The 25,395-nt window shown below is 33.2% G+C and overlaps 1 protein-coding gene across 2 annotated transcripts in view; it reads right to left on the reverse strand.

Moving 5' to 3' along the window:
* The window catches only part of N (neurogenic locus Notch protein), a 174,477-nt gene that overhangs the window by 59,240 nt on the left and 89,842 nt on the right, over positions 1–25,395 (reverse strand). For both annotated transcript variants that reach the window (XM_081765367.1, XM_081765366.1), the window contains exons 3-4: positions 17,827–18,101; positions 8,301–8,496 (exon numbers count right to left, since the gene is read on the reverse strand). In XM_081765367.1, coding sequence (XP_081621493.1) covers positions 8,301–8,496; positions 17,827–18,101 — 471 coding nt within the window. The remainder of the gene's footprint in view (positions 1–8,300; positions 8,497–17,826; positions 18,102–25,395) is intronic.

Genomic DNA, 25,395 nt, shown 5'->3' on the forward strand with positions numbered 1-25,395 from the left:
AAAATGCAATGCAAAAGTAAATAATACCATTGTTCTAACAACTGCATTTCACGTACTACACTTGATAGGAATGATAGATGACACAGAAAAGTGGAATGCGCTTGTTTTGGGTACGACGGAATAAAAACAAAAGTCTAGTCTAGTTTTGCACAGATGAAGGTTTGTGTAAAGGTTCGACTTTTGCCAATAGATGGCAACATGTTCTCCTTATCTTCCTGATGTATTTTGTATGGAGTGATAATAAACAAAACAAAATAATTCAATTATATTCAAGAGATTAATACTCAAACTTTATCCAAGAACAAATTGAATAATTAATAAGATAATTCGTGCAGTTAATTTTACTGTTCAGAAACACGCTCCCAACAATGAAACTCTCCCAACAAAAAACAGGAAAAAAAAAAAACGTAAAACGCTGCACAGATTATGTTTTCTCTGAATAGTGACTCAATTTGTTTTCGGGCTAAGTTTGAATATTGATCTCTGGAATTCATTTTTTTTTTTTTTTTTTTTTTTTTAATATTACCACTCAAAATGCATTAGAAAGATAGGAAACGTGCTACTATCTGTTGGCGATAGTTGAGCCTTTACACTCACCTGAAGGAACCACTCGATACTTTACTCCAGCCAGCAATAGTTCGGAAAGAATGGTACGAAAAGTGATATCTTTTTAATCATATAGTTGGACTTAAAATCTGACCAACGTAAACATATATACCTAGGTATATACATATTTTAATAATTTGTGTTGCATCAATCGAAACATCATCAGACTCATACATATAATGAGTCTGATAAAGACAATTATCTATTACCGAACTATAACAAAGGTTATTAAAACGATAAACGTTTCTTTTCGTAAGATTTTGCTTTTAAGTTATATTTAGTTTCAAAGCTAGAATGAACAGTATTCAGATAGAAGGAACTATTTTGAATAGACATAAATAAAACAAAGAAAATTTCTACAAAATATTCCAGAAGAGAGATACATTAAAAATATTTGTCTGATAGGTAAGTTATATAAGTTGTAACGAGCTGTAGAAGAGCTTCTTTCTCTTATTATTATAATTTAAAAAAAAAAATACTTTAGCTCCACGTTTAAAAAAAAGAGCTAACCTTTTGCTGTTCATTTCTCACACCGGTATTACTGACTCTTAAATACTAGTTTCCTAAAGGGTTGCGCACCCATTGTTTAGAGTACTTACTTGCGGTCTGTATTCAATATTGCAACGTCGGTAACGAAAGATTATGATTTCGCTTGAATTTCGTAGTGCTGATGGTTAATAATCTACTACATAATTTCCCTCTTTAGTACCGAAATTCTCTAGTCACCATTTTAGATGAGATGGGAACTTGGAGATATCAGTGGCTGATAAAACGTTAGGCGAGATGGGAGGATACCCTTTTATACAAGGCATTACTGTCTCTTAATGCATACTTTCAAACAAGGCTGCATATTTTCGTTCGAATAAGTTTACTACTGAGCAGATCTGACCGAAGAATCGATTGATATTTTCGAATGCATTTATGGGCACCAGTTGTTCGTGTGGAGTATAGAAACAATAGATAAACGGATATTTGGAAACAGCGTTTCTCAAACCTTTTTCAAGTGATCATTTTTATTAATCAGAATGTTCTGCGGGCTATTTTACTCTTGTTCCATTCGAAAACAAGTTATTATTTTGAGCTTTATCAAAATATTTACATTGTAAATAATATTAATAATTAAAATACCCTAATTTACGATTGGCATTAAAAGATATATATATAGGATGTTCTAAAAATGGCGCCCACGGACCACAGAGCACTATTCTACAGGCCAAAATAAAGCGAAAATGTTATGTGGTGGTTTGCCCTCCGAGGCCTCCTTCAGCCGATATAGGAAATCAAAATTTCACAATGTAGCAATGTTACAGATTAACTTGCAACAACTAGCATCACTCTACAAATACATCAAGCAGTTAAATCGATTGCTACACTAATAAGTGATGCTAGTATCAATCTATAGTTACTTTAGCTGCCATCTGGAAAGAATCAATGCAACTATTGATGGATTAATATATCTAATCTATGGTTCTTTATTTGCGACGTTCCCACATAGTACAATTTGTGTCTCGAGACAAGGACCCGAAAAGTATATAAATATACATATTTTTTGCTTTATTATGACTTGTAGAATTATGCTCTGTGGTCCGTGGGCCATTTTTAGAACACACTCTCTTCTCTCTCTCTCTTTATATATATGTATGTATGTATGTATGTATGTATGTATGTATAATTTTAATTAATTTTTCTGCCTTTCTTAGACTAATGTTCAATCTAAAAAGAACATAAGGGCATACCTAAAAAACTTCAGTTTCACAATGCTCTACAATGAAGGAAACACGTTGTTTCCAGCAGTAGCTGTGATCATGCTATTATTATTATTATTATTATTATTATTATTATTATTATTATTATTATTATTATTATTAATAATAATTATTATTATTATAATAATAATAATAAATGTTTATGGAACAAATTGTACTAGGAAGCAATCTGTAGTATTTAGTCAATGACGCCCTGTTTCTGTTCACATCGAAGTATAAAGCAACATGTCATTGCGGAGTACTTAATCTCATAGTGCATAGTAAAAGAAGAATCAACAAAACAATCCTGTAGTTTCCCACTCATATTTCTTTGACAAAATAAAAATCGCAGTATATCATTTGTGTATAAGGAGTGGTCTATGGATATGGTATTCTTAAACATATTCCCATCGTATCTTTGAACTTACGGAATGTAAATAGCTGATGCTTCTGGGATATTTCGTGGTTCGTTGACTGAGATTCACGGGTTTCCTCTTTTGTTCTTTGTGCTGCTACTGGTAGATGGGTGTTACCGTGGAAGCAATCGAAACCGAAAAGCCACTTAACAAATGTTTATCGAAGAAGGTCTCACCCTTTGGAACATTTAAATCTGATGTTTTCAATATGTGGGAAACTGTTGACCACCATCATGTTGCGTGTACAAGTTCGATTTGCGTGTTGCAGCGTTCGCCTTTGTTCGAAGGTACGCAATAACCAATCACGAATAAGTCTCTTTTGTACTTTTCAGCACTCTATATATTGGTGGGAAACATTGTTGTGGACGATGCGATGTGAACGATGAGTATCCGAACGAACAGAGCAAAACGCGACATTGGATGAATGCCACGCATCGTTGGCGAGCAAGAAAGAAGGAAAACAAAAAAACATGTCCCGTTTGGCAACAGCCATCAATACCACACAGAATTTTTCCATACTCAAAAAGTCATGCATTCTCGAATTTTGCGAAACATTATTTTGTGAAATTGTCATTGTTTAGTGCTTTTTAGTGGTCATCGTTCTGCCACTACTTAGCAACGCACCATTTCGTGATAATATATGAAGAATAGTGACTGTCCTTAATCGGAAGTTGTTCGCAAAGTAAAAATTTATGCACTAATTTTGAAAAGACAAGTATCAAAGACATATATACGCTCCATTTTAACAACAAGACTGTTAGAGACGTAGACTTATCACTCAGTATAAAAATCTGGGCAACGTAAGATTCCTCTTGGAATCGAGCCTGTGCAGTTTGATTACAAAGCGAACACTAATCATTTACTCATGAAGCCCACCAGATGGCATTATCTAATGTTCCTTTCTAGAGTATAAGAGTAAAGACATAGCAGAAATTTTGGAGGCATCTAGGAATTATTTCGGTCATCTTGATTGTCTAGTCGCCTGTTTCAATGTTCTGCACTGGCAATTGCATTCTCGATTGGAGAATGGATTAGCATTATTCACACTATTCCCTTTATTCTGTTTACTACAAGCTAAATGGGTCGATCATTAAATGAACAAAAATAATATTGATATAATTAGTGGAAAGATACAATGAAAAAAAAAAAAAGCACAGTAATTTCCCGAGAAATTTCTTCTTGGTAAGCTAAACTATTAAACTACTCAGTCTGTACAAACTAATACGAAATGCAGAAAGACTAAACAAGCAAGTAATGTTCTATATTTCCGTGAAATCTCTATCAATCTATAAGGTGGGGGGAAAAATCAGTCTGAAATAATATAGCTTGAATAATGAAAAAGAATATATGTAAATACTCGTATCTGTATGTACTGTAAACAACCTACGAACATGAGATGGATAGATACTAAAATTATAGGCTGATATACTTGCGAACAAGTAATAGGATTTTGCCTTTTGAGGAACACTTGATTGAAAGACGTCTCTCTATTCACGATTCATTTAGCTTATGGCCAGAAGAATCATTATTATTTATTTAAACTTTAATTTAAAGTTTATCAAAAATGAAAATTTGGATTGAATTATTTCCTTTTAAAAACAAACAGAAACCTTTTGCACAAAACATGTAAAATGTTCACTGGTTAAATACGTTCAATTCTGGGGTTCCCAATTAAAGTATTGTCGCATAGCGAAGCACATAATTTGATCCAATTCAAAGGCTGCATTTTTTGAGAGACAATTTTAATTCTTTCAACTTCTTCACCCTAAAATAAGATAGTTTTTTAAAATGTCGGTTACTAAGCATGCAATAGAAAGTACTTCTCAACATTTCAACTGAAATTAGTCAGTCATGACTTCAACTTGCAATTACAAACGTCAAACCTGTAATGTAACTAGATAATGATCAACACAGCAGGCTTAAACCAATTGCTGGCATTCTCATCTGGCAACAAGTCCCGAGTTCGAGTCCTGGGGACACATTTATCATAACTCAAATTTCTCTCAATTTCATTATGTGAATGTCGACCAGCATCTTTAATAAGACTATATACCACTAAGATTTATTTGTTAAAAAAAAAAAGTCTGTACTGATTTTCGGAGACTGTATGGAAAGAGCTAAAACGCTGTGTTACAACAACATTGAAAGCAACATTTGTGGATAAGAAACACACGTTGTTTAAACACTAAATGATAGGCCTAGCCATCCGATTTCTTTATAATAATAATAATAATAATAAAAAAAAAAAAAAGAATTATAATTGTTAAGTAGGACTGACATTGTTCTAACAAGTACTGTTTAATATGCACTGACGATTCTCCTCTTAGCTTCTATTCTTAAGGTTTGCGAACAGTTCAAAATTAAAAATAAATAATGACCCAGTAGCAGCAGAACAACACTGCTCCTCAGAAGGAAGAAAAATACCTTGAATCTTGAACACAGAACCATGTATGACTTACGGAGAACACCTCAAAAAGTCACCGACCAAAACAATTTGTTCCATAGTACATTCTAAGTCCCAGATCTACGTTCTCCAAATTTTAAAATATACAATAATAATCAAAATTATCTTTCTATTACTTTGAAAGTGATGAAACGCTAAAACTTACTGCGGCCTTGGTGTGAAACATCAATACAAGAAATATGGAAGGTCTATTATAGGAATAAGGTAAGTTTCATCACGCGTTGTTCAGCCAAGTCGGATTACTAGATATAAAACTTGTTTTTATAACTCGATCATCATTTAACATTCGATAAATCTGTAACTGATATAGACACTATCATATATTCATGTAGAAAAACTGTAAATATTCTTTACTGTTTCAGCATCTTAAACAATAAATAAAATAAAATAAAATAACGCACCGGAAGCTAGCCTGTTTTGTTTTCTTTCCAATATTAGTTTAACTACGGAAATATTGACTACACTTTCATATGGTGTAAAAGGTTAAAATAAAATGAAAATGCCTGAAGTAGTGTGAAAAAATGTTTTGATAGCTATAAGAATAACCGATTCTACGAGATGAAAAAACAATAAACTATTGTTTCAGATGATAAATTTTAAGTTACAAGTGAAAATATGTTTTGTATATTCAAATTACTGGACTAGGTAAATTTCAATAGATTGATTTTTTTCCCCTTTTCTGTGGGTTAATTTGAAATTCAGCAGCTAGTGTTACAAGGAAAAGGTTTAGTGACATCATTATTGCTTATAAAAGGCAGAAAGAAACCAGACAGTCTTTTGTAAATAACGGGCAGGGACAACACTTCAATCAGTGTTGTATTGAGGAGTTATTATTAGAAAGTGTGTTAACATGTTGCCGGAAACGCGACGTGTATTTGATACAATAACCGTCAGGTAGATTGAGTGCTGTTCTTCCCACGCTGCAGGTGTGGTGAAATCTTTCAGCAACAAGTTTGGACGGAAGCCGCACTGGTAATTGGCATTCGGACTTAGTTCTCGAAACTTCAGTTGTAGTATTTGCAGATTGGTGACCGATTTACTGTTGTCGGGATATGAAATAAGACTGACTACAATACGGGAAACTGCTGTGAATGATCTTACATCCGTTCACAGGCATTAAGAGAATGGAGAAAATAAGTTAGCGCTGTCTCACTTGGGATTATGTTGTCTTTCTTCCGAAAAAAAAAAAAAAAGTTTATACGCAATTTCTGACTAATGTTTACAATGATAATTTTTGTATATTATCTTCCTTCCTTTCTCTCTCTCTCTCTCAAAAAAAAAAAAAAAAAAAAAAAGGAAAAGGGGGACTACTTTAATAGAAATGAAATCTTTGAGTTTTACGTCCCACGATTATGCCGGCTAGGCTAAAAGACGGTGGTGATGAGAAACGAATAAAATAGTGGAATGAAGAAAGTGGGGAGGACGGGAGAACCCAGAGGAAACCCACGCATACGGTATTTATCCACCACAAAGTTTACTTGGCGCGAGCTGGGTTCGAACCAGGGACCCCATGCACCAGAGGTGAACGCTCTACCACTAAGCCACCACAGTCCCTGTACTTTAATAGATAAAATGAACGAAGCATTTTCCAAAAGGCAATATTCTGAGAAAGCAGAAATGTTTTCCTTCTCACTCGAAACTAAGTACAGAAAAATGACAATATATTTTGAATAGCTTTTACTTGTAATCTCACGGAACAAATACCCTTATCAGTATATTTTCCATAGAACTCCAGTTGGCTGGTAAGGTTGAGCGATGTAAAGCATGAGGATGGCAATCACAAGAGATGTCTTCTCACGTGTTCGAATCCCACCTAACGCATACAGTTATTGTATATTTCCTTTCACCATTCGCTTGAGTATCCTAATTCATTTCTCATCGTCTCCTGCAACTTAAAGGGCCTAAAAGTCGGATGTAAATCATCTCAAAAATAAAATACACTGGATAGAACTCAGTAAGCTTTCTCTGTTCTTCATATTTTTATCGACATTTTCAAGCAACAAATAGTGAAACCCCAGTGCTAAAATAAATAAAAATAAAAAAGCCTGCAAGTGGAAATGATATCAAAGATCAGCGACTTATTTATACTGTTAACGCAAGAAGCACATATAAACATCAGTGTAGATGTTGAATAAATTACGTAATTAAAATTAGATCATGAAGTAATGAAAGCCACATCAAAGCACTTTGTTCAGACTGATCCGTCATAACTTTATAACAACATAGGGAGAACAACAAAGATTATGAGGAATGGGGAATGAATCTATCCTATTTACAAATACACTTAATATAATCACTCTATAATGTTCCTACTGCAACAAGCAGCAAATCAATTTAGTCTGCCAGTGCATTTAGTCAGTTTCACCAACCAAATGTTGGGATCATTTAAATCACAACCACGGTTATAGCAAATCATTATTTCTTCTGTCCTACACACCAGCCATTTTCAACTGGCTGACTCAAGACATAAGAAAGGCTTTTAAGATCAAAGCCAGGAAAGAAAGAACAAATTGAACAAAGAGGAGGAAGCGAAGTAGGAGGAATGAAATAAAACAAGTGTTGACAGCGTACGACTAGTTATGAATCCGTGAGTGGTGTATATACAAAATTATTGACTATGGCTGTCACCACTGTCTTCTATCAGAGCTGTCTATATGATTTACTGAGAATATGAGCACCAAAACTGTGACGTCACAGATCATCCATTTGGAAATGATCGATATACACTGTAAAATCATAATGCGTAACTTGAATGACAAATAATGCAGTAAAACTATGAGAAGTAAAGAATTCCTTATTTTCCGTCTACAATTATTTACAACTTTGGCTAAATTGGAAAAGAAAGAAACGGTTGACAATGAAGAGCAACTTCACATCCAACTTGATTATGAGTAAAAAGAAACTGCACGAACAATGTATTTCAGTAAACAATGGTAATTTATGCAATATATTACATTATGACACGGATCCTACTTACCCATAAAATCCGTTTAAGGCTGCACTATCTTTAATATTTAACCATTTAATCCTGACACAGTTACTTTGTAAAAGAAAATATTTTGCACTTACTTGTAGGAACCATGTGTATTGTAGCATCGCCCATGTACGCAAGGTTTATTCACACACTCATCAATATCATCGCCACATGTTGGTCCCTTGAAACCTGGAGCACATGAACATTTGTAGGAGCTTTCAAGAGACTCACAATCGGCACCATTGTGACACGGTTTCGAAGCGCAATGATCTCGGAGTTCACAATGCTTCCCTGCAAACGAAAGTCGAAATTAAGTTACGAGAAGTTATGGAAAAGTCAAAGGAGAAACTCGATAAATAAGGATTTACAAAATCTAAAGTTTTAATAGTTTCTCAGAATAATACTATTTTATATATATACCTTTGAAGTTAATGCTTTTCTTTGTAATGCTTCAAGTGCTCGAAAGAAGATGATGGTAGGATCCAATACTATTTTTAATATACTAAGTTCTACAATGGGTAAAATGTTACTAATAATTCTCCATTTGTAATACAAAACCTTTATAAGGTTCAATTGAGAATCACGATGGCGTAGACGCTAAGGGTCTAACTTCTTAACTAGACAACTCCGGTTCGATCACCGGTGAACCGGGAATTGTTTTTCTCTCGTTGCACCTTGTTCTAATGGGCTTCGGAGTTCATGCACCCTTTATCAAATGGGTGCCTTAACAAATCTTCAGAATAACGAATTCCGAAATATGGACAGGTTTGACTACATCACCTGCATGTTCCACAGTCTAAAAGTTCCGTATGAAGCCAGTGCCTCTGTAAAGCTCTAAGTTCTTCTATGTTCTGTCCAGGAAGGAGGGGTTTTACTTTATATGGTTCAATATATATTCAAATCACTATAACATCTATAGTGAAAAAAAAAAAGGTTAACTGACTGTATCTGCAAGAAAAATATAAACAATTGTAATTTTTAGATGGGATATGTTTACGATAATGTTATTAGTAGAAAGATTTAAACATTAAACTTACTACTTATGCAATGGTGAATTTGAAAGACTCTTCTAGTTTTTGGCATAGTTCTCTTGCTAAAAGTGTTTTCAGCTAGAGTTTTCTCATGTGACAGCAGTTTGACTGAGAAAAATTTATGGTAGTTGTAAGGTGGGCTTACACCAATAGATGAAATCGGTATTGACACTTTGAATTACACTGCATTCGGATGATTCAAGAACAAACTCAGTTGCTGCATCATAAGCACCCACTTAAATTGGCAACAAAGAATTAGTCCAAATGGAAAATTTGACGTGAGATATTAAAGCATTAGGTAAAAAGACGGAAGACGTTTTGAAATGAATTATGAATGAGACGCAATAGTTTATCAGGATTATTATTTACAGGATTTTTACTAAATTCCTTTGATGACAACTAGAACAATCGATGGTCGTATGCAGTATATACAAGGATTTCTTCTTTGGTGGTGGCGAGATCATTTAGCCACAATCGAGTCTTATAATGTAAAGAAAGCACCACACTTTCTACAGCGCCCAAGTTATTTAGTCTTAATCTAAAACAATTGCTTTCTTCTTCCTCTCGGTCAACGTTACGGGTCAACGTCACAAGCTACTCCCAATGCGAAGCCATGTTATTTGATTGTCGTTAACAGATCAAACGAATGTTTTAGAAGTATAGCCGCTTCTTTCTATTTATATCTATTGGCTTATGTAGTATAAGGTCATGTCTACATTTGACCCGACTGAACATCACTTAATCTCAAACACTTGTTATTAGATGAAAGATGTCACATTTGTACAGTCGAATCACGTCCAACCGCACCCAGCTGCAGAAGCTCCAGTCTATTGTTTCATATTGAGTGTAATATTTGATTTCATTATAGAATCAATCTGTCACTTGATAGAATGATTATTAACCTTTTTAGAAAAATACAGATTTTGTTAGTCAGATCCCGTCGAGTTTTAAAACTTAGCATGGTAATATGACTGGCTGGCAACTACCTGTTCATGTCCATAAAGTTTCGAGCTTCGCCACAAATTTCTACATGTTTTACATATACGGACTGCGTATTACATGTATATGGACTATCGAAATGTAGAAGACAGCAATTCTACTTTTGTCATTTACTGATGTTCCATTATTGCTATTGCTATAACCCAGATACTCCTTATTGAATTTGTCCTTGCTCATTTTACCTACGGGATATGAACTACAAAAGTCAATTGTTTAAGGCCAGAATTCCTCTTTTTACTAAATAGATTAAGAGATAACGACATGCTGTTGGCTGGGTAAATGCTTCTGAGAACTCGTAATCAACAAATATTACTGAAAGTATTCAAAATTATTTGAACCAATTCTGATTCACTGCATGATCAGACTGTTGCTATACATTTTTATTTTTAAAGAAGAAAACGTATTGGTTGTTTCTGTAAGCTTCCAAACGAAGTTAAAAGAAAACAAGAGGTGAGCTTAAAAAAATCCTGAGATGTATTCATTGCGCGAATAATATGTAGGTAACTTGAAAGCTTTTAGTTGTTTCCACACGACTATGAGTTGTGTTGTTTTCAATCAGTGACATTCTAAAGAAAAAGACCGGATATTTACTTTGAAGAATTCTTACAAATGTCATAGTTTATGCATGTGTGCATAACGATGAGATTCTAAAGATGAAATAAGCAATATCTTTATATCAAAGAGACAAATTTCAAACAAACAAAAAAAAAGTGAATGTAAATGTTGATTTCCTTAGTTTCCTACACTTTTATGGAACACTACTGAATGCAAGTAGGGATGCACTTTAGATATTTCTCTTCAGAGATTTCATATGCTGATGATTCGATAGGAATTTAAACATCATTTTTATTTATTTTTTACAAATCTTTTTGACATCTAATAAATTCCACATTATTATTATTAATCATAAATTATACGGTTTGAATAACTTTCAACATAGATGTATCTAGCCCTACCTGGTCTAGGAGTGGTTAGCGTGCATATGCAGTTTCATACTGGCCTACTTCGAAGGGAATTCTTCTCCCCGGAAGTATATCTGGAAGAAATACTGCATTCATAGTGTGATGTTTATTATATTTCCATTATTTTTGTTTATATTGCCTTTCTAGGCTTATTTTAATACGCTGAAATTTCCTTGTTATGTATCCCTTCCTTCTTATGGATAATTGAACATTACCCGAGAAAAAAAAAATACAGCGTACGACGTTTGAACTAATTTTGTCATTTAGGAAATTACTTGATGAAATGAACCACAAGATCTTTTTAATTAGGAAAACAGAAAAGGTATCCCAGTACCCGAATGGAAAGGTCAGCCTGTGGCTTGAGTTTTATTCCTGACCAAGATGCCGTCAGCTGAGAATAGAGTCGTGATTCAATCAATATAAACAGAAATACATACAAACGAGGTGTGAAAGTTACCACTTCACCATCATTGTCGATTATTTTAGCTATGCTGAAAAACAGATAATATTTAGAATAAGGAGCCGGATTTTGTAAAAGCATGTTTTACAAATACAAAATTACACAATTTACACCTTTGTGTCTGTCAGTCATCCGTTTTATTTCAACAAGTTGTTCTTTGTTGGAAACGCTGTTTATGTGATAATACTACCGTGTTTAATTATACATTGTTCTGCTCCTTTCCTTCAGAGTGCATTGATGAGAGGCGACAGAAAAAAATCTCTCAGGGAGTGTGTGGCATTCTCAAAGCAGTTTGTGATGGGAATGGCACACGCTTCGCCTTCCCACTCGACATGATGTGAAAAACACGACTCCTATAATCCTTTGAATTTCTCTTCCTGTCCAACACCCGCAATAATATCACTCTCCGAAGCTTTTGTTCATTGCACTCAATGAGGTCATGTCACAATGGATTGTTATTTTTTTTTAAACTTCCTAACAGAAAATAGGAAAGCTGCACTACATGCACTTGATATTTTCTACTTGTACATGAAATATTACAACAATGAATTTACACAAAACTTTCTTGGCGCAACTTTAAAAAATAACATCAGTTATAGTACTTTTTTTAATGTCTCTGATTATCAAAAAAAAAAAAAAAAAAAAACTAAGAATCGACTTAACAAATGAGTCCCATACTAATCTGTGTATGTCAAGTGACTCGTGATAAATACATCATACAACACAATTGTCTAGACTACAGTACAGTAAATGATGAAATAATATTTGAAGCAATGTTCTTGTGGTATATACAAATGGACATTTAGTACCTCTGGGTTAGTATTACAGTCAGTCACCTCTGCCATAATGCCATCTCACATGCATGTAGGACCATTTACATTTTATTTCTATGAGTGACTGTCGTACAGACCCCCGCATGCAAAGAAATCTGCATAAAATGAAAAAGAATTGGATGCAACAAACTATAACGATAGCAATTTTTGGGGGAAAAAATATGTTATTTGTAAAATTCTTTAAAATAAAATTTAAATATTCCATTCCCTCAAAAAAAAAAAAAAAAATCATAGTTACTTTAACTTTATATACCAGGATAGTAAGAAAAATACCTGACCTAACAAAGAAAACACAAAAAATGCGAAAAACTAACTTTATTTCTCAACGCAGCCTCCTATTAGCTCTGTGCACTTTTCCCAACGACTTTCAAAAGCTTCGATATCCTGCCTACTATGGTCTGCTAGTTCGCGTACTTTCAGTTGACAGTCATCTAATACCATTTTGTGGATTTTCTTTACCATATTTGACGTGGTCATGTTATTTGGTCGACAACTGCGATGTTCGTCTTTGCACTCTGCTATACATTTTAAACTCTGCTATACAATATTTTACTGTTATAAACGAAGGAGCAGACTCCTCCTGCAAAGAGAATCTAGTTCGGCTTTGATATTGAATGAACTGAGATCTTTCAAATGAATGTATTTTATCACATAATGATTACCTTTTTTTTTTTTTTTTTTTTTTCATGTTTACAAATTCACTGAGAGCGTTCACTATTGATGGCTGCTAAACAAATAGAAAAAACGTACCGTCTTTACACTTCAAACACAAGCTTTATAAAGTTAGGACTTTGGAACACAGTAATGTTTTTGAAACAACAACCGTCATCTACATATATGTCAGGTCGGGTATTTTGGGTCTACCCACGTATATATGGAAGACGATTGGAAGCTTTCAAAATGTGGAAGTGGACAAGAATTAGCTGGATCGAGCGGAAAACGAATCAAAGAGTGTTAGAAACGGTGGAAGAGAGAAGATCAGTTTTAGATATTATAAAAAGAGGAAGGGAAACTAGTTGGGACATTGGTTAAGAAGGAACTGTATCATGAGGGGCGTGCTAGAGAGTATGGTGGCAGGAAAGAGAGGGAGAGGCGAAAAAGGCTACAATTGATAGACAACAGACAGGTATATCTTGTGGTGCCCCATTTTAGAAACAAAAATTACCGGGTATTATTTAAAAGACTGAGTTTTCCCAACTAACAATGTTGTTTCTTTACTTTAATATAGGCCTAATCTAAATCTAATACCAAGGTTTACATTCTATCCAAATATTAAAGAGTTATTGCAAAAACTCTCTGGACGCAACCTGAATGTCTATCATGATTATCATAACTGAGAAACGAGAAAATTTAAGTAATCTCCAATGAAGATCAGCAAAATTTACTTTTTTAAAGAAAGAAAAAAAAAAAGCCCCGAAAGCGCTTTTCAACTTAATTTCGAAGCATTATATATATTTCTGAAGGCATTTTATTCTTGGATATATTTATGAAAGGTCATACACCGTTTTCACTTTTTTTTTTTTTTTTAATTTCATTATACAAAATCCAAAACGTTATTCCTGAAACTGTACCAAGCTGAAAGAACTGCCATATTTTCTGGCAGCAGCGTTATCAATTCGAAGCAAACATGCTGTGCGAAATGCTTTCCCGTTACTTAGCACTTCGGCATTGCAATATAAGCTAAAAGCTGACTGCATACTTCTCATGGCGATAACGCTTCGTTTGCTATCTACACCAGTCAAAGTTAAGATAATTTTCTACCTACTGGAGCCGTCAAGATGGCAATCTGCACACGCGCTCATTTTCAACTCGCTTCACTTTCCCAGCTGACTCGCTTAATTCAACGAATACAAAGGTCCTTCCTAAATGTCTTTTCTTTTTCTTTCTTGTATGCGCCGAGTCAAGTAGTATCAGTTTCTTATTTCAAGTTCTTGTCTTGTTAGCGAAAAATAAAATAACAGAGTCACTTCCTGTAATCTCAAGTCGCAAAACATGCAATTCAAATAGAAATGAGAGCAACTAAGATTTCTTCCCTTGTCTACTGGTGCTTCGCTTAAATTTCATTTTTTGAATTAATTGAACGCAAATATGCCTAATTTTCATATACAAGAATTATTACATTAGCTAAGTACTCATATTATTTACAATTTTACAGATCTGGCTTTCCTTACGAGTCACCACTATGATGTTAGATTAGATTTGTTAGGCACAGGACAATTCACTGGAGGACTTTTCTTTCTGGGAGGATGAATTTAAACAATCCAAGAAAAAGATGAATTATTGTCATTTTTGAATAATTGTACGTTATTTGACTCAACACTCTTCGTTCTTTCTTTTTCTTTTGTATTTTCCGTAAATTATTTATAATCGTTTAAAATTTTAATCGACGTCTCGAGACTTTTTTTTAACTTGCAGAAGCAATCATTGAAATTACATCATGCTTTACATTTAACACATCTACACACACTTTTTCAATTATTCAACTAAATTAGTAACAATATTATTTGGCTGATTAGTAAAATCGGAAAAGAATTTTAAAAATGCACGTAAAATAAAATTATATAATTTTTCATGCTTTCTTTTTTTTTATGCTTTCAAAATCTTGAATTGAAGACCAATCGGAAAACGACCATTAGGAAGACCTAGGCGCAGATAGGAGGACAATATTAAGATGGATCTCGCAGAGATTGGAATACAAAGTAGAAACTGGATGCAGTTGGCTAAGGATAGAAGTCAGTGGAGAGCTATTGTGAACGCGGCATTGAACCTCCGGGTTCCATAGGCCATAGAGTTAGTTAGTTAGTTTTTTTTTTAATAGCAAACAAAATTTTTAAAAAGTGTACTACAAGGTAAAACAAATAATTTTGTTTTCAAAAAAAAAAAATACTTAAAAAAACATTTATGCGTAACTAGAAAGAATACTATATGTACAACCAACTTATAAATTTCTCAATTCTCAAGTAAATCCCGTTGTTGTATATGAGACCGTCCTCTCCCCTCGCTTCTCTTTTTAAGTCATGCATAAATAATTTTTTAAAGTAATTTTCTTGAAAACATAATAATTTTTTTGTTAATACGATTTTTATTGTTTATTAGTTTTTGTTTAAAGAAGTATTTTTTTAAAATATATTTTATTTTTTTGCAAAGAAAGTATGTTTTAAGAATATTTTTTTAATTTTTTTAAACGTGTTATGAAAAATAATGAAAATCTTAAAACTTTGTTCGAACTTGCGAATGTTAACGCCTGTGCACTAGACAATCCCGTTTTACTCAATAGTAAAACTGGTTACACACGGAAAGATATCGCATATTAAAATCAATTAAGATAATTAACTTAATACATAAAAGTAACAGTGGAATATTACACTGTCATCTGGTTTACGCCGCTGTGCAAAATTTCATCATTGTATGAAGTCAGGAAATTATTTAAATTAAGCCTGCAAATTTTAAAGACACTGTTGAACCATTGTACATGAAACAAAAGAAGAAAAAAGCTATTCAATGTCCTTTGAAAAAAGGGTGTTTGCGTAGAATAAGAAATGAGAAGAATTGTGACTCTTGTTCGTGGCTAATTTCTTTCGACAATGAGATTTCGGAAACCACAAACTCTAGAAACATGCTGTTTTTCGCTCGTCGATTTCAAATTCTGTGTAGACTTTGCAAATTCTCATTGATTTTTTTAAAGCGTGCAGTTATTTTTATTTTTCTATTCAACGTCTTAGGTGTCTATTTGAGATTATAAAATGAATTTTGTCGCTAAGGCGTTGATATCCTGTGTTTGACAACCAGCCGCAAAGCTAGGTATAACGGGTTGACGGACATTGCAGGCGCGTTGCATTAATCTGGATGGCAAAATCTACTGAACGCTAGCAACTTCAAAGGCTGTAGAGCCACAATGAGGCGTACTCGGATATGGATTTATAATATTAAAAAAAAAAAAATGCATTTGACATCATATATTATTACTTTTCCGTGTCTGCCACAAATTCACCAGAACATCTACATATTAAAATGTTATGTTTAGCATTTCATTTCCTTTATAAGTCCTCCAGTCTTTTACTTGTGTATGTAAAGGGACATGTACAGATATAGTGAGGAAGTAGGAAGGAGAATCATACTCGTATCAGAATGATACGCTGTGTACACAGCAAAGAGTTAAGCTAATATATGGTAAAAATGTACTTTTGACCTACCTTAATTAGATTCATGGTTCGTACATCACTGTTTTCAGAATGAAGCAAACTTTCGGGTGATATACATAAATGTCACAATCCATAAATTCGGGAATATTATTTTTTATTCGGGCGCTCTAGGGTCAGGTGTCTTCACAAACCATATTCCCAAAATTCTACATTGGAATATGTAGAATTTTGGGAATATGGTTTGTGAAGACACTTGACCCTATATACCTATATATATATACCTATATATATATATATATATATATATATATATATATATATATATATATATATATGTGTGTGTGTGTGTGTGTGTGTGTGTGTGTGTGTGTGTCAAGTTTTATTGACGTATAGTGTGTGTGAAGATATAGAATGTTTTCGAAACAAAAACGACAATTTTTGGTAAACACGTCCGTGACTTTTTGAGAGCGAAAGTAAAAGAGGACATGTTTATATATGAATATGACTGACCTAAATATCTCATATATAGGAATATGACAGCATGAAGCACTTAGAACTTAAAGAGATATTTAGGTCAGTGATGGGTAAACTATGGCGAGCGGGCCAGATGGGATCCCTGAAAGGTTCTGGCCGACCATCGACATGTTTCCTGATCTGATGATCAAACGAAGAATAGTATAAGTACAATTCGAAACAGTTGTATTAAAAACAGAGTAGCAGATGAGTATTTCAAGTCACTTTTGAAAATCACTGCATTCCCAGTTCGAACCAGATTATGAGAAAGTTCACTAATTCATTGGATTTACTATTACAAGAATTTTGTGAAATGCGCCTTTGTTGTTTTTAGCAGATAATATCTAAAGTGTTTTATCTTTGGCCCTCTCCTTTAAAAAAAAAATATCCACCACTGGTTTAAATAATATAAATACCACTTGAATGCGTTTTTTCGTTCATTCGTTGATGCAGAAACTTTTAAAAGTTAACGTTGTTTCTATATTGAAAAGTACCTTTCAACATCAATGGAAGTAATAGATTTCTTCAAGTGTGTGAATAAATCACTTGAAAATATAATTCCTTAATTTAAGAAATATTTAATATTTGCCCCCATACACTGTCATTTCCTTATTTTCATATTTTTCTTTATCAAATTTGAAAAAAAATAATTAAAAACACAAAAGCTAACTGGAAACTCACCTCGATATCCTGCCGCGCAAGTGCATTGGTAGCTTTCTAAGCTCCTTAACGTGCAAGTTCCACCATTCAAACACGGATCGGAATCACAGGAGTTCGCTACAGGTATCTCACACAGACTGGCCGAGTACCCGATCGGACATGTACACCAAAACGTCGGACTAGAAGTTAGTGACGTTCGAACATTGCACGTTCCACCATTTTGACATCGTGGTCCAGGTCCTGTGTGGCACGGATTTAGATGTTGACAATATTCACCCACATACATCACCGTACAACTGCAACAAAAGGAAGGTAGAAAATATTTTAAAATATCATCAAGCACAGACAGAGAAATATACATCAAAATTTAAATAATAATAATAATAATAATAATAATAATAATAATAATAATAATAATAATAATAATAATTCAAAACACTCGCAATCAATTTAGTAAAATTCGTACATAAAAAAAGCCTTACGATTTTCGTTTTAAAAGGCTTTCTATCTGTACATGAAATTATAAATGTACTGCTTGTCATAATTTCTAATAATAGGTTAGAAGAATGGCTCCAAAAAGACGAATAGAGACCACTCTTTTTATTATTATAATACTACTTATAAAGGTTATAAACCTCTTGAGGGAGAGGTGATATATTAGTTAAATATTGAGAGAACAGAAGGAGGGTAATAGCAATACAATTCAAGAACAAATTTATTACATCGATAAAATGTAAAATTTATCATGAATCGTAGCTTGTGACTGGGATTTCTCTTTTATATAGACCAGTAAAGAGAAAAGTAAATTTGCTACTGATTCCACAATGGCTGTAAAGTTTATAATAGTTTGTTAAAACAAACTCTCATGTTTAAATATTCGATCAATTGCTGTAATAACTGTTCAAACAATTTATTCAAAAAAAAAAAATGTTAATAATACTGGTTCGAAGGTAAGCAGTCTCATAATTTATAGGCTTCAATATTTAATATGCTATATAGTCTTGGTCATAAAACAAAAACCAAGATTTTGCTGGGCCATGTGAAGTGTAATTCAGATGTATTCCAGGCAAGACAGTGTAATGATTAAGAGCACATTTCATTCGAAGTGATTTTGCGTTATAGTCTGCACAGCAGATACCTGCACCCCTTCACGTTCTGACATTGTTCGAATACTTTTTTTTAAAAAAAAAAAAATAAATTTGAAGAATAAAAATAAGGTACTCACTGAGAGAAAAGGCCAGGTCATAAATCGATTCAGAATTAAATGGAAGTTGTACGAAATGCGAACCCACTCTTTAATCGAGAATTGAACGGCCAATGAAGAACGCTAAAAACAGACGATTAGCCTATCAAGTTATCCGAAGCAATGACCAGATATCCTCAAATTGCTGGTATGGCATTACTCGTTTAACTTACATTTACTCTGGATACAGTTCATTAGCCTTCCATCTACCAACGTATTTTATCAAACGTTGTAATTAGGGATATCGACAACAGTTAATGAAAATTTCTGTATGTCACCAGATAATGAGCGTAGTCTTAATATGAACTATCTACGTATTTAACAAAAATGCACGACCAATATCTCTTAACAACAATCAAACTCTATGAATAAACCAGTTGACACATCTTGAAGACACTCTTTTCACTTCTCAGTCAAAAACTTTTAATAATTTATTTCTGAAAGTCTATAGCTAAAATCGTTCATCACCTGATGCACAATATTTCTTTTACTTTTCATATTCGATTCTTTCGAAATATTGAATAAAATTGTTGTTTCGTTTTTATATCATACATGGCCTCCATCAATGTTTCCAATTCTGTGATTATGGCAATAGAATCTGATTACTTTTACTATCTAAAGAGAATTTGAAGACTACCAACTACGAAACAGACATGAGGTACTCTTATAATTAAAAAATAATAATAATTAATATTGTTTCGTGTTTGATCCTCTGCAGATGCAGTCATATTAAATTAATGCAGCTAAGATTCAATGCTATGCTAATGTGTTCAAAAATATTATTTTTTAAAAAATGCTTGTGTACATTTACGTGTTGAGATACATAAATCTTTCACTGGTTACGTACTTCGTCTGGTATTTATCTATACTAAGTATAAGGTAAAATGCAAAGCCTCGGACAATCTTTAATAATAGTAATAAAATAATGTATGTGTCTTAAACTTTCGCATCGAAAGGGTTCACCTACAGCCACATTTTTTTTTTCATTGGTAGATCTTCACCAGATTTAATAGCGTACAGTTTTTTTTTTTTTTTTTTTTCCTCGAGAGTGGAGATATGTGGGATCAAATGTATGCACGTTTCTAATAGTTCCTAACAATGACCTGTCTATATGCAACCAGTATTACATACAAGTTATGGGGGCTTACATAACAGTGGAGAATAAATATCTGGCCAATGGAATGAGGACATTCTTCTTTTTCTCTCTTTATTCAAATTCTGAATTAATCCCGGTAATGGCAGGTGCTTACAGCTAGTTTAAAAATAATTTACTAAATGCCTCTCGAACATAGTAAACAATTATATGGATGGCAACCCTATCTGAGATCGTGAACTTTCTCACTAACACACCTCCAATGAGCAAATTATAAAATAGGAGTTAATATTGCCAAAATCAAGACACTGACTTAGTCGCAACGTATATCTTGGATTCCTTAGTAAAAATATATATATATATATATATATATATATATATATATATATATATATATATATATATATATATATATATATATATATATATATATATATTGCTATGCTTCTCAGATAATAATAGGAAGAACTTATGAAGGAACTTAGACTTTCTCAAGGTCCAGCTAAAAAATCTCTGTGCAGAGGACAGGATAGTCAGTAATAATAATAATGACAACATGGCAAGTGGAAGGTTAGCATTTTGACACACAAACGCTCATCAAATTAATCGAGAACATTATAAGGAAATTGTAGGAGAGCTGACAAGCACAGTATATACATACTTGGCTTCCCTCCAGCTCCAGATGTGGCATGTACGAGAGTAAATGAGGCCTCAATTAAGTAAACAGCAGCTGCCACGATTCGTGGCCTTCTTATCTGGACCAGTAGCTTCACACCCAGTTTTTCATCCAGAACTATATTATGTATCTTTTTACTTGCTATCCTTAATTCCAAAGAATAAGCTCTTACTTATTTACGTAACCAACTGCTACTAATACCAAAAGAGCAGCTGCAAAAATCACAACTACTGTACAGGTGTTGTTTAGGGACTCAAATACTTGTACTTCCTTTTTCATAATACTTATTTAAAATGCAACTACAGAGGTATAACAGCGTCCTGTCCGAAGAAGGAGGCAGGCCTAAGCTTCAACTTGATGGTGAATACAAAGACGTGTAAAACCTCAAGCAGTGAATATAATTTACTACGTATTTTGAGTTCGGAAAATGGCTTACCGAAGAGGTTCTGAGTCATTTTCCGAACTCCTGTTCTCCGAAAGACTTGGTCAATACTTGTATGATTATTCGGAAAATCTCAGTGAGTGAAGATAGCTTGAGCAGGACACGAACCTTCTGAACTTCGCTACTGACAGGCTGTAATGCTACCAGTTACAACAAAACAAGTCAGAGTAAGACAGATCATTAAAATGTGTACTTCAAAATCATTACTTGAACCAAATATATTATTAATAACCACTAACCAAGACGGATTATTATTACTAGTTGATTTTGAGATGATATGGTAAAATGCACGCACACACAAAGAAAGAAAGGGAGAGAGAGGATAAGAGTTTATGGTGGCAACTTTGAGCTTATGGATTTTCTCTTAGCTATCTAACCTGCCATTATCTTAAGTTTCTTATTGTTTCATCCCATTAAGTTGCACTTATCACTATCTTGCTTAGTTTAGAACTAAAAGGTTCATTTCTATTTCAAATAAAGCATATCGCTAGTTTACATGCTTTAAAATAAATTTTTACTAATACCTGGTACTCTTCCTTTTCCGATGTTCCATTTTTTATTTAAAAATAAATAAATAAGAACTATACGAGCTACTGGTAAGACAAAAGCTGTGGTATGCAGATACGCTACGCAAGACGAAACAACGCAGAAAGAGGGAATATTTTAATAAAAATTGATGACTGCCAGGTGCACAATCACGAACATTCTATTGTAGTCAAGGTAAACTGGATTAACCGTGATGATAATAAATAAATAAATTTAAAAAAACGCAACAGCCACTGCAGACATATAACACTTAACAAACAGCTACTGTAACACTTTTTAATATCAGAAAAGTATATTTAGTTTGGTCTTAGGCTAAACGATTACGTTATCGGTAATACTTACGTTGGATATTTACAAGAAATTTTCATTATACGCTCACTTTTCGGCACACTTGACAGTATATTCAGTTACTACCGGAAGTTTTATAGCATGTACGAATTAGGTTGATTGCACAAAACAAGATATTCCAATTCATACTTTTAAAAAAATGTTTTTTTATAATTCTTATTTAAGGAGCTTCTGCGAATTGATTGTTTCGTTACATTTACTCACATTTACTCTATTATTATTTTCTTGAAGAACTGGTAATAATTGCCTTCTTTGCAAGACAGGAGAGAAATGAAAAAAAAAAGGATTAAACCTATTTATTATTGTCATTATTTAAAAAAAAAAAAAACTAAGTAATCAGTTGTTTGCACAACTACAAAGTTGAATACTATAACCAACGCAATAGATCCACGTATCAGTTTGTTCCTTGACAAAAGCATAAATTAATTGCTTCCTTCGTTTTTTTTTTTTCTTTTAATATACTGTTCTTATAGACAGCACTTTGATTGTTATCTTTTTCATTCTTCCAAATTTCTTTCACGCTTCTTGTTCAAAAATCAAAACCCAGGATTACTCGAACGAACGAAAGCACGATAGAAATATATGTAGTAATTAGAACTGTTTCAAATTGACACACTCCCATGTAATCTCTTTCTAGATATTATTATTACACGTAACATGTATATTACTGATAGAGGACAAGCAACAATAGTTACAACCTGCTACTCAATAGCGTACTACGTTTTTTATACGCATACGGTACACTCATGTCCGAAATGATTATCGCCTATCTATAACTGTCTTCTTGTAAGAATATAATTTGATAATGATTTTGCAGGGTACTTTTAATACTGATATTGTGTGTATAATCGTGAAATGTATATTTGTGGTAGGAAAAGAATTATAAATACGAAAATTAGAATGAGTAAAACAAAATGTTGCTAAATGGACAAGAAAGTTTTATTTTCGGTTTATTTTTCTTATTTACTGCTCTTTTGAGATGAAATTTGGCACATACATGTCTTTGCCGATTATACACATACTAACATTATAAGAAATACCGGGCGAATTCGTTATCAAATTATATTCCTACAGCAACATATTTATAGGCATGAGACAATAATTTTGGACATGAGTGTACATAAGCAAATAAACCATTTGTTTCAGCAAAATAGAAACTATAAATTACGTTCAGTAGCGAGCGACATATTTTGTAGCGATATAGAAGTTCGTTTTAGTACTTTGAAAAACTGCGCATAAGAATTTATCCACAAGCAGTGGCGTATTTAGGGGAGCTTCCGGGCTTAAACTCCCAAAATTTTATTTACTGTATGAAAGTAAATGAAATATCTTGCAGAATTTTCACATTTCCAGGACTAAAGTTAGCAAAGCCTCCCCCTCCCCGAAACAAAATCGTAAATACGCCACTGTCCACAAGCATGTAATTTTCTTCATTTCGATTTCGTCTGTCGATTGATATGTTCTATCTTTGGTCAATATTACAGGGTTAACAAGGAGATGGAAACTATTCTTGGAACCTTGAATCAATTGAAACCGAAAAGTAGTAGTAAATTTCAACCTCTTTTCGGTTTAATAGAGTGCGCTGTGATTATATGCGCTTTCGAGATGTTGAATCGGCTGCAAAAAAACCAGCTTGTCGCTATTTCTATTACCATTTTTGTTCCACGGAGATAATGTTGAAATTGGAAATGGTTGATGGTCCTTTAACCTCACTTTGGAGGTAAAGATAAGGAGAAAAAACCCGTTTCAACTGCAAAAATAATAAATAATAATATAAGTGATATGTCTGTACTCTGTAGGCTTAGTATGATAAGTTATTGATGCTTTCGCATCCTGAAACAAGACTTTCGGTTCGCTTTTAGTATGTAACAGTCCAACTCTTTTGAAAAAGTCGTAAGCCCCACCAAGAAAAAATACTGGGTACAATTATTATTATTATTATTATTATTATTATTATTATTATTATTATTATTATTATTATTATTATTAATAATAATAATAATAATAATAATAATAAATTAAACCCTCATCGTTGCTGTAGTGGCCAGAGGGTGTATCTTTGGTGCAAAAAAAATATAATTTTACAAACATTCACTTTCATTAATCATCCATTTATGTTAGCTTCAAGGGCATAATTGTGGGACGTAAAACTAAAAAAATAATATCCATTTTATTTTCCGTTATTACTGAACAATTGAAATTAATATTCTAATTTCAATATTTTAAAAATAAATTTGTCTTTCACGAATGTTGTCTTGCTAACATATAAGTGTACAAAACAACGATGCTGTTACAATGCTCTTGCGGAAACAATGTAGGAAGAAAACTATGCGTAACATAGAACACGTTCGTCGCATTTCTTGTAAAAGTTTTTGCTGAGACTATACAGTTCGGTTCATCAGCTAACAGATATGGGTATTAAGACGATTTGTTTCGACATTCTTCCACGAACCATGGTACTCAAAGCGTGAACATTAACTCCATATGTTTCCCTTGTTCTTGATCTATTGTTGTTGTTGTTTTTCGTACAATATACGCTACAAGGGCAAGTAGTCAAAGTATCAGGACATTGCTTTATATGTTTATCAACAATATATACATATAATTAGCAATTATATAATAGCGTTTAACAGGAGAAAAAGATACGAACATGAGACATTATATCAATCGACACAACTTCACAGAAATTCGAAAAAAAAAGATATGGTGTAAATCCTCATGTGTAGTTTTCGAGAAATTTTCTTAAAACCTAAAATCTGATGGTGTGCGATCAGCATGACGATATCTATTAAGACGAAACTGTATAGTATACGTTCTCATTATGACACGACAATGATACACCCTATGGTGAGGTACCGTGTGCGTGGGTTTTCTCGGGGCTCTCCCGTTTCCTCCCACTTTCTTCGTTCCACCATTTCATTCATCTCTCATCATCACCGTCTCCTTTAGCGTAACCGGCATAACCGTGGGACGTATAAAACTCAAAAATTAAGAAAAAAAAACTACGGGGAGGTAAACCTTAAAAATATTAACTTTCAGACTTTAATTTTTTGTTTGACTATAATAAAGTCAAATGACATATCCAGCTGACCATGATTCAGGATAATTCTGATGTGCAGTTTTCAAGAAAAACCTTTCTATGGTGTTAGTTGAAGTGATCTGTTTGCCAATATGATGCAGTAGATAGTTCGATACTGTATATGAAAATTATCCACTGTTAAGTATCAGATTGTATTCATTAT

Source organism: Thermobia domestica, chromosome 7 (assembly GCF_964235325.1).
Source record: "Thermobia domestica chromosome 7, izTheDome1.hap1.1, whole genome shotgun sequence".
Classification (NCBI taxonomy): Eukaryota; Metazoa; Arthropoda; class Insecta; order Zygentoma; family Lepismatidae; genus Thermobia; species Thermobia domestica.